This window comes from Colletes gigas, unplaced genomic scaffold (assembly GCF_013123115.1).
Source record: "Colletes gigas isolate AHSC1104 unplaced genomic scaffold, ASM1312311v1 Colletes_gigas_Sc00017, whole genome shotgun sequence".
In the NCBI taxonomy this organism is placed as follows: Eukaryota; Metazoa; Arthropoda; class Insecta; order Hymenoptera; family Colletidae; genus Colletes; species Colletes gigas.
The window spans coordinates 17,708-31,400 of record NW_025106646.1 but is presented as its reverse complement, the minus strand read 5'-3'; the positions used below and the strand labels follow the sequence as shown (position 1 = coordinate 31,400).

The window sequence follows — 13,693 nt, the reverse complement described above, 5'->3', positions numbered from 1 at the left end:
GGCGGCCGTTTTGGATTTGATGCGGACGATTGAGTAGACAATTAAACGAAATCGCCAAAATTGAAACGTGATTCGAATATACTAAATAGCGTTTCGAAATTTGAAGCAATTACTTTCAAAATCACATGTTCATTAGTTTGTCGATTTTTTAACAAGGAGATTGTCGCGCAGCGAAATCATTTTTAAGAACGGGATATTTTATAACAACGAATATTTGCGTCCAACGCAGGTAGCTTGGAAAAGGGTCGCCGTAAGCAGACCATAGAAGCAAGGCAATTAAGCATTTTAGCGACTAAAACCGTCCCCATAAACATAGACTCCTCGACAGCTGCACCTCACGTGCAAACACCCCCAATAAACCATACCTGCCCCAACGACAAACATTTTCCCAAAATATTTAAACATTTAAGACACGCCTCAAGAACATTCCTGATACACCCTCCTACCAAGCACCACCAATAAGAAGCCATCCATCTCGCCCTTTCCACTAATGAATCCAACCAACCACAACTTCACCGAGTCGAAAAGCGCTAAAAGATACCACTGTTAGACAGATATCAAGCAACGCTCAGTCAGAATACAACTCAAGAGTCTCGTCATCTACTTGTTTCAAAATAAAGACTTAACGAACAACCATCGTCTTTGCTTCTGTAAAGCACCCTAAATACTCACACAATTTTAAGTAGGCGTGTGAGGTATGCGTACAAAAAGGCAAACGCGCAAATAGTTACGCGTACAAACAGAGATACTTTCAAATTCTTAAAGAATACGCAAGAATTTTCTCTAGAAACATGATGTAATGTGCGTTTCATCGAAACAAAGTAGCAATCTACAAGGAAAACGCTAAGTGCTCGCATACCGAAACAATTACACAATAGAAAGAAAAGCATGTACTCCATTGTTTCCATTTATATTCAAACTACTTTTCACTCGTTCGTCTTAATAAATATATTTCTTCTTATTAGTATCATTGGGCTTGTTAGATCTTTGCACGTACAATTTAATTTCACGTCGACTTTCTTTCGTTCGACAGATCAATCAATCTTTCCTAAGTTTCATGCAACCATCCTTGTTCTTTACATTTTTCCTCGTTTTCCCTTTACGTCATTTTCCAGCGGTATTTTCCTTCACGTAACGTACAAACATTTTCTCCGATCGATAGAAGGTTCTATTATGTACCAATAGAAAATTTCAAGGAGTGGCGAAGAACGCACACCTGTTCCGCGGCACGTAATTCACTCTCGATGGTTTATATCGAAGAAGCGAATTGCATATCGTTCAGCGCGCGCCTGAAACGCGGAGCTGACTATGATTTCACCAGAGATGATTTTTCCATGTAGAATTCACGAGACGCACATTATTCAAGGTCTGAATTAATTTTCTACCACGCCTTTGGAATACGATTATCTCTTTCTTTATCTGTTATGTTTCTGTAATGAGGCGCACGTGCTCGTGTCGCGTGCTGTATACATTATATCACCACGAGAATCTTACCGAGAAAAAAACCCTTCCGTAAGAGTTATACTAGAGAGTTTCTTCGTACAACAAGTCACCACAGATACATTAAAGTTTGCTATTTTGTTTCCGTTCCTAATAAAAGTGAACCGAAATATAACAATCATATTAATAGTCAACCAATATTAGATACGTGGACATGTACGACTGACGAATATGATCTGTTTGAAAAATTGAAGTTATTCGCCCGGTATAAGCAGGATTGATTCTCTGCGGAGTAATTCGAACATTTCTAACGCCCACAACAGTACCACGCGCAAGAGACAATCTGTCCCGAAACAATCAGAGTCTGCATCACGAGCGCGACCCTAACCCCGAAGTCGCGTGCTGAGTAAACCGCCGCATTACCAAACAATCGCCGTGGGCGTTCGGTTGAAATTTAATATCGCTGACCAACAATCGCGAACGCCACGATTTCAACAGATACTTGGAATCACTCGAGAAATACCCGGAGGGCGGATAACTAACGAGGAACGCGCTTCTCCTGCCATCCGAAGAAACTGTTCCTCTAATAGCGCTCTCATACATATTTTTGTCGGAAGTCCGGGGAACAGGGAGCCCCCGGAGAGCCGTTTTCGCGAGATGGGAAAAAAGTGGAACAGGAAATGAGAGCCGGCGGTGTCTATTAAAAGATCCGTTGAATATTAATGCGAGGTGACGTATTCTGGGACGTCGTGGATCGCGACGCGGCGATTAACGAAGCGATTATTAAAATATGCAGAACGTCGTCCTAATTAGCCCAGCAACGAAACCGAGAAGGCGTTTCGTTCGCCCACCCGACGATCCTGTCCAACCCTCTCCTCTTACCCCTCGGCAAAGACACTCCGAGCAACTTTCTCGCGATGCAATTTCCTCGTATTATCACACTCGATTACGCTCCCGAGCGGCGTCTAATCGTGGCTGCAATGTCCACTGAAAATTCCGAATTTCTGAGTAGTTCACGATCGGATTAATCGCGCTGCTGCTTAAGAAGGGATAATTGAATGGTTAATGAGCTGCGCGGTCGTGTACGCTGCCGGCGGGATCGAACGAAAGCTTGTTAAAATGCTTGTTCCCTACAGTAAGAAATTATCTTACTGGATTGCAAAACTCTTTTTGGAGAATTTGAAGTTACGAAACTTTTTCACGCTCAACAAACTATAATAAATTATGTCGAGGGGATAGAATTTATCATGAATAATAATAGAAATTTAATTTTTTCATCTCAAATGACATTAATGCTCGAACGAGTTTAGACGAGTATCGTAAACGAAAGTCTATTCCCTCTAATAGTTCAATTTTGTATATAAACTGAATTGCTACTGCTTTTTCCTGTGTTAGATAAATAACAGTACGCGATATCGTCGCCAAAATAAAACGAATGTCAGAAAAAATCTTGCTAAAAAACAAGTTATAGAAGGGAAAACCTGATCGAAACGAGGACCGGAGCTCTTTGTTGACTTGTATTCTTTCGTGGACACAAAAGCCGGAATTGGTTAACCCACGAAAGGCAAACATTTGTCCGATTCCCTATTTTTACACAACATTTTTTCGTCTCAGTGGTTTTTGCAATAACGAGAACACTTCCAGAAGTTATCTTAAAAGTTTTCGTAGCACTAATAACTCATTTTGTTATTATATAAATTGACACCGAAGCTTACGGAAAAGTGAAATTATCGCCTCGTTTACGTAACGGAAAAAATTATTAATCCAACGTAACTCCCATCATACTTTGTGATCGAGTAGAGGCCTTCGAGGCAATTTCTCATCGAAATTGCATAACATGAAGCGATTGCGGGTAACTTCGTAACTTTAATATTGCATGAAATTCTGCAAAAATTACAAGTATTTGATCTTTAAAACTGTATGAAATGCAAAACAAATTGTTTGAATATTCATTCATTATTGTTGGATAAATTAAATACATAGAGTGTACATACTCAACTATCACGAAAAGGAATTTAAAAAAAATGAATTATAAGAAGAATTGCTTTTGCTTAATTATGTAATGGATATAGACTGTGCAAGACAATAACTGCCAATTGTTATCCTGAGAAACTAGTGAGATGGTTTCGTGGCAAAGACAGTTCACCAATTGTGAAAGTGTATTTACACCAATTTATACTTTGCAACTGCTTGTAGATAATAAGAACAAACGTCAATATTTGTATCCAACTCCAAAAACCAATTTGTTTTAATGCATACGTTGGCACGTCAAGTTACATGCGCTGTGCCTGACTTTTCTAATTTTGGCACACCGAACGTACTCCATTCGCCGCCACTGTTCTACAACTGCTACAGAAGAAGAAAAAAAGAATCAAAGTTTTCTGGTTACCGAAGTTCTTTTCTGCCAGTTGCTCCGGCGGCGTTGAAAGTATTAGAGAAACCCTCCGGATTCAAAAGGATATTATTTACGTCATAGAGCGGCATCGGAATCACGTTCATTTTACAGTCTATATAATCCCGAACTTTCCGTTAAGTTCCTCATTTCCATAGGCGTGTTTTATCGCCGGGAACATTAAAACTTTCGCCCTTAGCGAGAATTATGCCGTGAAATAACTGTTCGCGAAAGTACGGCCAAAAGTGCGCCGCGAACGTGCTTTTAATAATAGAATTTTCACTTGACGCTTCGTCCGTCTTCTCCGAAAGGCGTTACGCATCCCGACACGCGAACTTTTCCGCGTTGCGTAACGCGAGTAATCGACGACGCGACGCTGCGTTCGAATATACATAACTGCATTTTTTCGGATCACCGCTACTTACGACGAGAGAAACCTACTGCGTCGACGATTAAAATAATGCGAAGAACTCAAAAAGAAGAAACGCGAATACCAGCAGACACGACAGTGAGTGACATATAATGACTCCAATCGAAGATCTGAGTGACGTTTTTGTACAACTGTCGAACCATAATAGATTGCAAACATTTAATTTAACATACACGGTGCCTACACATTAGTATTCTGTAATTCATAATCTTTTAACTTTTCATGACTACAGAACAAATATAATTACGTTATTTTTTTAGACTTTATTAAGATTTATCCCAGATGCAACAAACAATCAGATTGACAAATACATATCACAGAGATATGTGTCACTAGTAAACAACATACAGGGTGTTCGGCCACCTCTTAAATTAACCTCTGAAAATTAAGAAGACTAATTCGTTGATCAAGGTTTCGTTAAAAAGTTATTAACTTTTAAAGTTCCGCCTGTAAAACGACAAACTGCAAGTAGATCCTACATTCAATGTATTTTTTCGGCCCATTATTCTGGGACTCTAGAGCTCCATTAATACGCATTGTTTGAATTAAAATCCTCTGTTCAGGAGTTATAATGTTTTAAAAATACGCATGAAATTTCAGTAGAATAAGTTCTGGTCAGACATTACAGTTTTGGTGAAGAATTTTTTTTCTTGAAAATGCGTAGAATTTCGACAGTATGTCTATTCACCAAAAATGATTGTAATTAATCCCCGCAACCGAAAATAATTTTTCCAGAATGATTTGAAATTTTTTAATTTAATTTTTTAATAACTTTTTAACGAAACCTCAATCAAGAAATTGATATTCTTGATTTTCGTGTTATTTTGGCCTCTAGAATCTCCCATTAAAATTTTTCCCAGGAGTGGTCGAACACTCTGTATAATACAAGATGTAACCACCTCGAACACACGTCTTTCGCTCGTATTGCTCGGAGGCAAAGTTATTTCCATCTCCAACTTTCTCGATAACTCGCGCAATATTAATTGGGCGTATGACGAACGCGCAGAGTTTTCACAAATAGTTTTAACGATGCGTCAGTCGATAATGTCAATACGTTACGAGTACTGAAAATGTGTCAGTTTACTTTGATAAGCATGACATGCAATGTGCACTCTATTGAAGCACGACAGCTTTTTGTTCAACGTATCACCGTGATGCCTTTGTTAAGTACGAGCAAATCCAAGAGATCTTTTAAATCAATTTCTACTTTCCAACCTACAGGAGAGAAAAGTATTGTTAATAAGTCGAGTGTACGATGATGTAATGAAATTAATAATTTCCATCTTCTTGTCTAAGATAACACTGCTATTTCCCTTTATTATGGATTTCGTAATGCACAGGGTACAAGTGCTTATTAGAAATGCTAACGTTCAACTCGATCGTTTGAAAAGTGGGCATAATTAGTCCCGGAATATAGCACTATCGTTAACCTACTACTTCTAACATACTCGCAAACGTGTAATTTCAAACTCATGTTACATTGAGTGGATTCGTTCTTTCCAATTGATCGCTACAATAACACCTTTTCTAATGATCGAAATTTTGGCCACTCAACGCCCCCACTGATTCATATTATCCTCGTTTCTATATTCACAGACGACTGCCCAAACTGCGTGGACGAGCACAGCAGCAGCTTGGCCGCTTCAAGATGGACGATGCCGTTGTTGAAGCTCGGCGAGAAAAGATACTACCTGGGGATCTTCTTCAAGGTATAACACCTGCCAGTTACTTTGATTTATCTAGCTGTCCCGTCGACGCGACCTCCTGGACTTTATCAAATTATTTCCAAGCTCGTAACTTTCCGGCTCACCGTCTCTGACACTTTACGGTGCATCGAATGCCAGACCAGCCTGTTATCGATCTATTCATCTGGCTGTGTGAACATCCCCTGTACGCTGTGTATAACGCAAGAAAGAACGCGGGAAAGTGATCTTGTCGATCGGAACCGAGGCCCCCGAGGTTCGCGTCGTTTCTCGAGAAAAAGTAAAATTTAGATCGCATTGACAGCCTATCCCGTCGATGGAAGCTCCATTCGTTGTTTGATAGGCAATTTTCTGACGAAGTGAAGTATCAATTTTGAAGTATACACAGGGTGTTTCATTGTTGGTGGAGATCTACTTCAGCAATTAATTCAATAGTGTAAAACAACGAACAAAGTTCCTTTGAACGCGAAACTTATTGGCAGAAGCGAAACTATGTTTAAAGATGTTCTTAAAACAAAATGTTCCCGGTTGACTATTTAGTAGAAGCAGAGAAAAAACCAGCGAAAATGAAATAAGATAAGTTGGAGAAAAAGAGTTCCGGTTTAAAAATTTTCAATCGAGTCCATTATTCGTTTGCGAAATAAAAGATAGATGCGGAACAGCGATCGTCGTCCGGTGATACGATTACAATGAGGATCATGAAAAACAACGCGAACTGTCGCTGTTACGAAACAGCCACTTATCGTCAGAGGAACGTCTGACGTCATTTCCACCCACCTTCGAAAGAGATCGTTGCAAGGCCGCGGACCGGACACACTGTAGGATTGCAAAATCCGTCTTAATAATGCGGTTCCGTTGCACGCAAGTCAAGGAAAGTGGGTGACTTGCCATGGGGCAAAGAGAGAGTTGCTCGATTGATTTATCCGAGCTGATCACCATTTTCGGCAGAGATGATCGCGATAGGCGACTTTAAAGGGTCTAGGTTAAAGAAACGCGTGCAGAAAGTAGGTGACACGTTGAAACACTTATGTAAAATCGAATTTTGCCGGATTACAGCTAACAAACAGTACCGGCGAAATGGCTCATTAAGGAACAAGCATATGCATGTATTTATATACATATATAAATGTATTTGCTGATATTAATAAGCTGCTCTGTGTTTAGGTAGAAGTCCATGAATTAAACTAAACGTGAATACCTAATAAACGGGTCAAGAGTACTTCTAAAAATTGATCGTCGCTAGAGGCCAGAGGTGACACAGTAATCCTATTTTAACACGACCGATATCGCTCGGAATGTCAGGTTTCCAGTAAAATTAGAAGAAAGTAAGAATTTAGACTTCTCTGTTCCTTTTGGCACTGCCAACGTAATGAAAGTTTCGTTTGCGATTAATATCATCAGTGACCCACGCGATGCAGAACGCGTTAAGGTGAAGATTGTCTGGTGAAACGACTGAATATTACATCGCGTGCACCATGCGAAACGTTAAGTACACACTTCTGACGCATGTATCCACAGCACGATTGAATCATCATCTTTATATTACAGTTCCCTTTTTCGAAAAAACTATCGAATTTTAATATTAAAAACTGATTCTATACAACAAAGTAATCCCTCCTTTTATTTTTACTGTTCGAAAAATTACCTAACAACCCTAATTTTGTAATTTTGTAACGTTTGTTTTAATGTTTTAAGTTTGCTAAACACTCGTCTGGATAGACAGTCGATTTTTAAAGTTGGTAGACACAGGTTACCGCAGAGAAGTGAATATTACGCTCGACGGGGACAGGACACGAGTAATATTAGAAATATTTCAATGGCATCGCGCCGCGAAATATGCAAATGGTGTGCGGCCTGCATTTCTTTACGCTTACCCTATCGCGCATAAAATATACGGGTGTGCTTGTTGCGCGGTCATTTGCCAACTGTAATGGAGCACCGTGTCCAATTTATATACCTTTACGCTTCCATTTTTGAGCTCGTACTTTCGCGGTAGAACATCCGGTGCTCTTTCTCTCGCGGTGATACACGAACTCAAAAGAGATATCGCTGTAACGAAGGACAAAAAATAACGATGCAAAAATCTACCTGTCGTTGGTAAGTTTGAATTGTTCATTGTGGAAACACGGTACAGTTTTTCGTCTCTCGTATCGCGATAAAAGTTTGGTAATTAAAAACTTATAACGATGATAAATATTATAATACTCAATAAAATACAATTGTATTCGACTAAATACGATCTTTAGTGATCCACCTAATTTATGTTTTTTTGTTTTGTTCGTTACAAAAGAATCCTAATTTAGATTACCGATCCCCACAAATTGTCATTGAATTACAGAACAAGAAATAATAACGTCAAAATTCGTTTGCAAGTAAAATGAATCGGATACGATAAAGGACATTATTGCAAAATTTAAAACGGACTTAAGTACGCGTTCTGTATTTTATTGCGGGCAACGTAAAGTGTCATTACGTAGGAGAACTTGGACGGTCGAATACGCGATCGCGAATAATTCTTTTCACGTTCATCGATTGCCATGGGTAATTTGCTGGACAGAACGAGTGCCCGCGTTAGTCATAAAGAACCGCCATTTTCATCGTATTCGACTTGGAATAGTAATTTGCGAATAAATTCGATTGTAACATTAAAACATGAATTAAGAGGATATTCGATTAGTCGAATACTCTATATTCCCCTGAAGCTATTACCGTTATTGTAGCGAATTTTGAGAGGAGAGATAACGATACAAATTATGAGAAACGCTGAACGTATAAATATGTATGTATATAAAGTGGTTAAACAATGCCATAAAGCTTTTGCAGGCATATTGTATACCACGGAACAAAGAAAATATCTTGATAAACATTTTTTTGCTCTGTAGTCATAAATATGCTTGTTGGTTTCAAAGATATTCGCTTGCAATATTGGTTATAAACTCACATATTTTAAAACTTTTAAAAACGTAGTACAAATAAAAATTGTAGACGATTAATTTCAAATGAAATTAGTCTTCAGTGTGTTAAAAAGTACAAGAGAAACTAAAAGTAGCGTGTTGGACTGAGGGGGCGACAAACTTTTTGGATTGTAAGACGTCCTTCCTAAACATACTCTTTACTTCGGAAAACACTGTTTTACAGTACTTGTACGTATCAACCGAAAATGAAACACCTTGTATAAGTATTCTTGTCACTATCAGTGTATCGCGTAGGGCTGTCAATATTTTTTACACGTGGTAAGGCCATTGCGAGCGTGCCAAAGATCCGTCGCGTCATAAATTCACCAGTGACATCACGGGCTGGCCGAATGCGATTTTCGTGTCGATGCGGAGGAATGTTCTCTGCCGTGGTCGACGGACTCGAGGCTCGAACACGTTTCACTTCCCTTACGGAGGAAAACAGAAAAAACAGAGAATGGAGGAGACGAAAAATCGCGTGTAACCCGACGCGAATGCAAATAAAGCGCAATAAATAGAGCGTCGCTGCGATTGCACCGATGTCGCCCGAAATCCTTTTACCAACCCTTCCTTCTCTACCTCCTGCGTTATTCTTGTAATTCTACGTAAAAATACTTGAACAGCTGGATTTGAAAACACAAAAATGTGCAGAACAGAATTTAAACGGTCCCGTGAGATTAATTTAATAAAAGAATTTTTCTCAAATATTTTTCGACGATTGACGTTCGTTGTTAACTACATAATTGAGCAGACAAGTTTCAATCGTCTCTCTAGAGATTTAAATGTTACACGCCGTCGGCAATGGAAGCTTTAAAGCGCTCATCCATTCGGATGATTAGAATAAATTAGAAAATGTCTTGCCTCTCATGTTTTATTAATAAACGACCGCTGATTGCCCGGGGGCAAAGTGCAACACGCTGCATGTATATTTATAAACAAGGATAAAATACCTCGTCGTTTGTTCGCGGTAACGATAACAATAAAAATGATTACAGAAAAACCAAGAAAAGAGAAACGAAAAGCGAACAAGAACTGCGATGAATTTCAAATTTTCGTTCCGTGTTCCTTCAATTAAAATTGCGTTTTTTGTTTTAAATCTTCTAAAATGTGCATAAAGCTTGTTTCTCAAGAAACTTTACCGACATTGTTCTTATCCAGTTAATTTTGTTCTGCATGTTCCAGGCGAACTGGTACAGGGCATCTCAATATTGTCGGTATCACGGGATGCATCTAGCGAGTATAGCGTCTCAAGAAGAGAACGACAGGCTCGAGAAGCATATTAAAGACTTTGGCCTCGGACACGAGCACTTTTGGACCTCAGGCACGGATCAGGCCGAAGAGGGTACTTTCTTTTGGATGGCTAATGGCAGGCCAATCACATTCGAAAACTGGAATGTCGGAGAGCCGAACAATTTCAGGTAAAATCAATTACGCAGCTATCCTAACGAAGACATTACATATTGCTCACCTACAGAGGCAATAGAGAATAAATGACAAATTTCTAAGAATGTCTAACTAATGGACTCAACATGCCACCCCTCTTGGTTTCCCAAGGGTTGAAGCGTTAATTTCAGAAAAGCAATACAATGCATGTTTTGCGTTTCAGATACGAGAACGGTGAGGAGGAGCACTGCCTCGAACTGTGGAACAGAGACGGCAAGGGATTAAAGTGGAACGACAGCCCTTGCAGCTTCGAAACATTCTTCGTCTGTGAAGTGCAGTGATCGATCGGCCGAGACCGACGGACGAAAAACGGATTCGAAAGTCATCGAGCCGTGCGTGATTCGATCCACGATGCATCCGATTACCAACGAGTCATCCCTCGGGCCTTGCCCGCTGAAAGACGGAGCGTGCAACTCTTCGCATCGATTTCCTTTCGTTTCTGCGGACCCCGGGAAAAAACCGGATGAAATGTTACTTTGTGCGTGCGCTTGTGTTCTCGTGTGCGCGCGAGTGTTACACGGCCGTGCGCGTGGTAATTTTGCGAGTGCGTTTAACCGATCGTCGATAGATCGCTCCTCCTCGTGAAAGACTCGTGACAGAACAATGCACGCGCAACAATCGATCAATTTAGAAACGTTCGCGAAACTGGAGCCTGTGCTTCGACTTCGTCCTCGAGTCGCGTGATTCTTCAAGCAGACACGTTTCGATCTTACAATAATGCGATCTTCTATACTGCCTATTCGTGGAATATCTTTGGTAATTATTTAGAATAAAGGGCACCTCCATAGAATTCATTACAATAAAATCTTTTCACGGATAAAGAAATTGTTTGTATTACTTAAGAATTCAGAGAGATTTGGACAACAGGATTTGTATTAATATAAAATTGATAAGCTAATTTTTGTTCGTTAATAGAAGAACGCCAGTATATACGTATCTAATGAAAAACTCTGCTTGAGGTTTCACGCAACTAGAAGATATATGTTACTTCTTCTTTAGAAGAGAGTCAATATTGTAAATGTGTGATCGATAACGGCTCTAGTAAGAACAAAGATAGTTTGTAACCACTAAAAAAAAAAAACTACGAAATTCTAGAATTTTGACGACCGGTAGAGTAGCACACTCTTTTCTTTTTCATAATCGAGTAAGCTTTCTATCAATCCACAAAGTTCCGGATAATTTGTTATACTCTTTTCTTCCTTTTGTTATAAAAAGCTCGTTGTAAACATAGAAAGTCGCGGGGAGAAATCAAAAGACTTTTCCGTAAAGTTACGTGCAGATTAATGGCGATTTAACCGAATAACATAATCCTTACGTTAATTTCTAATTACTCAGAACTAAAAAGTGTTTGCGTCACGATCGTTTAAAAATTTACGTTTTATGTCATCCAATTAGCGTCATGTATAAATAAGTACATCGCACTGTGATTGAAATTTATTCGATCGGAATTTGTATAAAGAGGTTCCACGCTTTTTTTGTATTTGTCCAAAACCTCAGCGCTGAAAACAGTGCCATACGTGGCATCATTTAGTACTATACAATAAAATTCAAGTTATATTTTAATATTTTATAATACCCTTCACAATTTTTCAAAACCTTTCTCCCGCCTCTTTCATGAATGCATTTTCTTTGCATCTATGATTTTTTCACTATTTTTTACACACATGGTATATGTATATCGTGTCGACTTGCAGTATTCGCTTACTCAAACGACGACTAAGTATTAGATACTACGAGTCTAAAGAAAACCTAGAACAAATGTTCCAATATAGATTTAATAACAAAGATGAAGCTTCTCACTAAAGACTCTACTCCTGGTTTAACAAATCGTTTTAAAAAATGATTGTCCCTAATTGCCTATTGTGTCAATTACATATAAACACTTTTCATGAAACACACGATCACAACTATACGTATGAAATGACTAAATATATTTTGTACAAGATACAGAAACCTCATTATAACGAAATAGCATTAAACGGAATCTTAGTACTTTGAATGTGCGGAACTAAGCTTTAGATAGACTACAAGAGTCCCGGAGAAGCCTGGCATACCTATACATAGAAGGTCTCCGTATGTTTTGGGAATCCCGGAGGTCTCTGATGAGATAGTGCACATTTCAAAGTTCCAGGGGTTCCGGAGATTTGATAGTATCTTGCGTGTTTTGGAGGGTTTCGGGAATCTAAGAAATCTGGAATTTCGAAACCCATCCACTTCTCCCACGCTTAAAAACTATAAAACGCTCTGTGGTAATCCATATAATGCGCGTCAAAGACTAGCTACAAAAATATTTTAAGTTTTGATATTTTATCAATATCGCAATTGCTGTTAGTAGTACTTATCCGTTCCATAACTCTTCTGCTTATAAAATATACTTGTTTATGACATTCTTTAAACTCCCGTTGTTCCTAATCAAATAGGATATTGATAACAAAAATAGTTACTCTTAAGAGGATATTCTAGTCTCGAGTTTCGTTTTTCTGGTCTTTTTAGACATTTTTTTCATAAAAAAAAGTATAAGTTTCGCTTCAGTGTGTAAAAATATTTCAAAAAAGGAGGTGTACTAATACTTTTTTTATCTACTGTAAGTATCGATGTAACAGACAAAGGTAGAAACAAATTTCTAATTTTCTGGTTAAGGTTGAAACCAGAACAAACATTCACAATTCGGCCCCAAATCGATTGGTCCGCAGTTACACGTTCCAGCAATTCGAAACAAGAATCCGTGTTTCGAATAGGGAGGCTGCTTCATTTCTCGCGACCACTACCGTCGAAGCGTCGAAACGTGTAGGACCATCGAAACGCCACGGCGCGCTTGTTGAAAAAGCCAGAGGGGAACCAATAATAAAACGAAAAATCAACAAAAAAAAAAACGCCCAACTGAAATGAAAGTTGCTCTACCGGAACGTTGTATTCCCGTAACGAATCTTTCTGGTCGACGTGACCAATGCTTCGTCGTTTCAACGTTCTTCCATCCCTACTCCAGCCCGCCATCCCTCCACTTTTGCAGCCCCTATACAGGATTGACAGAACCAATTAGTGGTTCCGTCGATTTTTCGCCATTTCTGGAAAACAACAATACCCTAGAGAGAGGCAGCGAGTCAGTAAAGGGGAGAAAAAAGGCAAAAATGAATGCCAGTGATGCAACTACAAAAAAAGGGAGATAAAGGTAGAGTAATGAAAATGAAATCAATGGTGCACTGGGATTATGTCATTCACAACTTTTGATACCGTTTGAGATTCATATAGTGGAATAGTGGAATTAACAATTGTCAAACGAGGGGCAGAACGGTAAAGAAATGTCTCCATCTTACACTTACATATCATGAAG

General features: G+C 39.0%; 1 protein-coding gene across 1 annotated transcript in view; it reads left to right on the top strand.

Moving 5' to 3' along the window:
- The window catches only part of LOC122400332, a 119,557-nt gene extending 107,735 nt beyond the window's left edge, over positions 1-11,822 (top strand). The window contains exons 4-6 of the mRNA XM_043401731.1: positions 5,859-5,971; positions 10,102-10,337; positions 10,526-11,822. Of these exons, the coding sequence (XP_043257666.1) occupies positions 5,859-5,971; positions 10,102-10,337; positions 10,526-10,643 (467 nt within the window). The 3' untranslated portion in view covers positions 10,644-11,822. The remainder of the gene's footprint in view (positions 1-5,858; positions 5,972-10,101; positions 10,338-10,525) is intronic.
- The last annotated feature ends 1,871 nt before the right edge of the window (positions 11,823-13,693 follow it).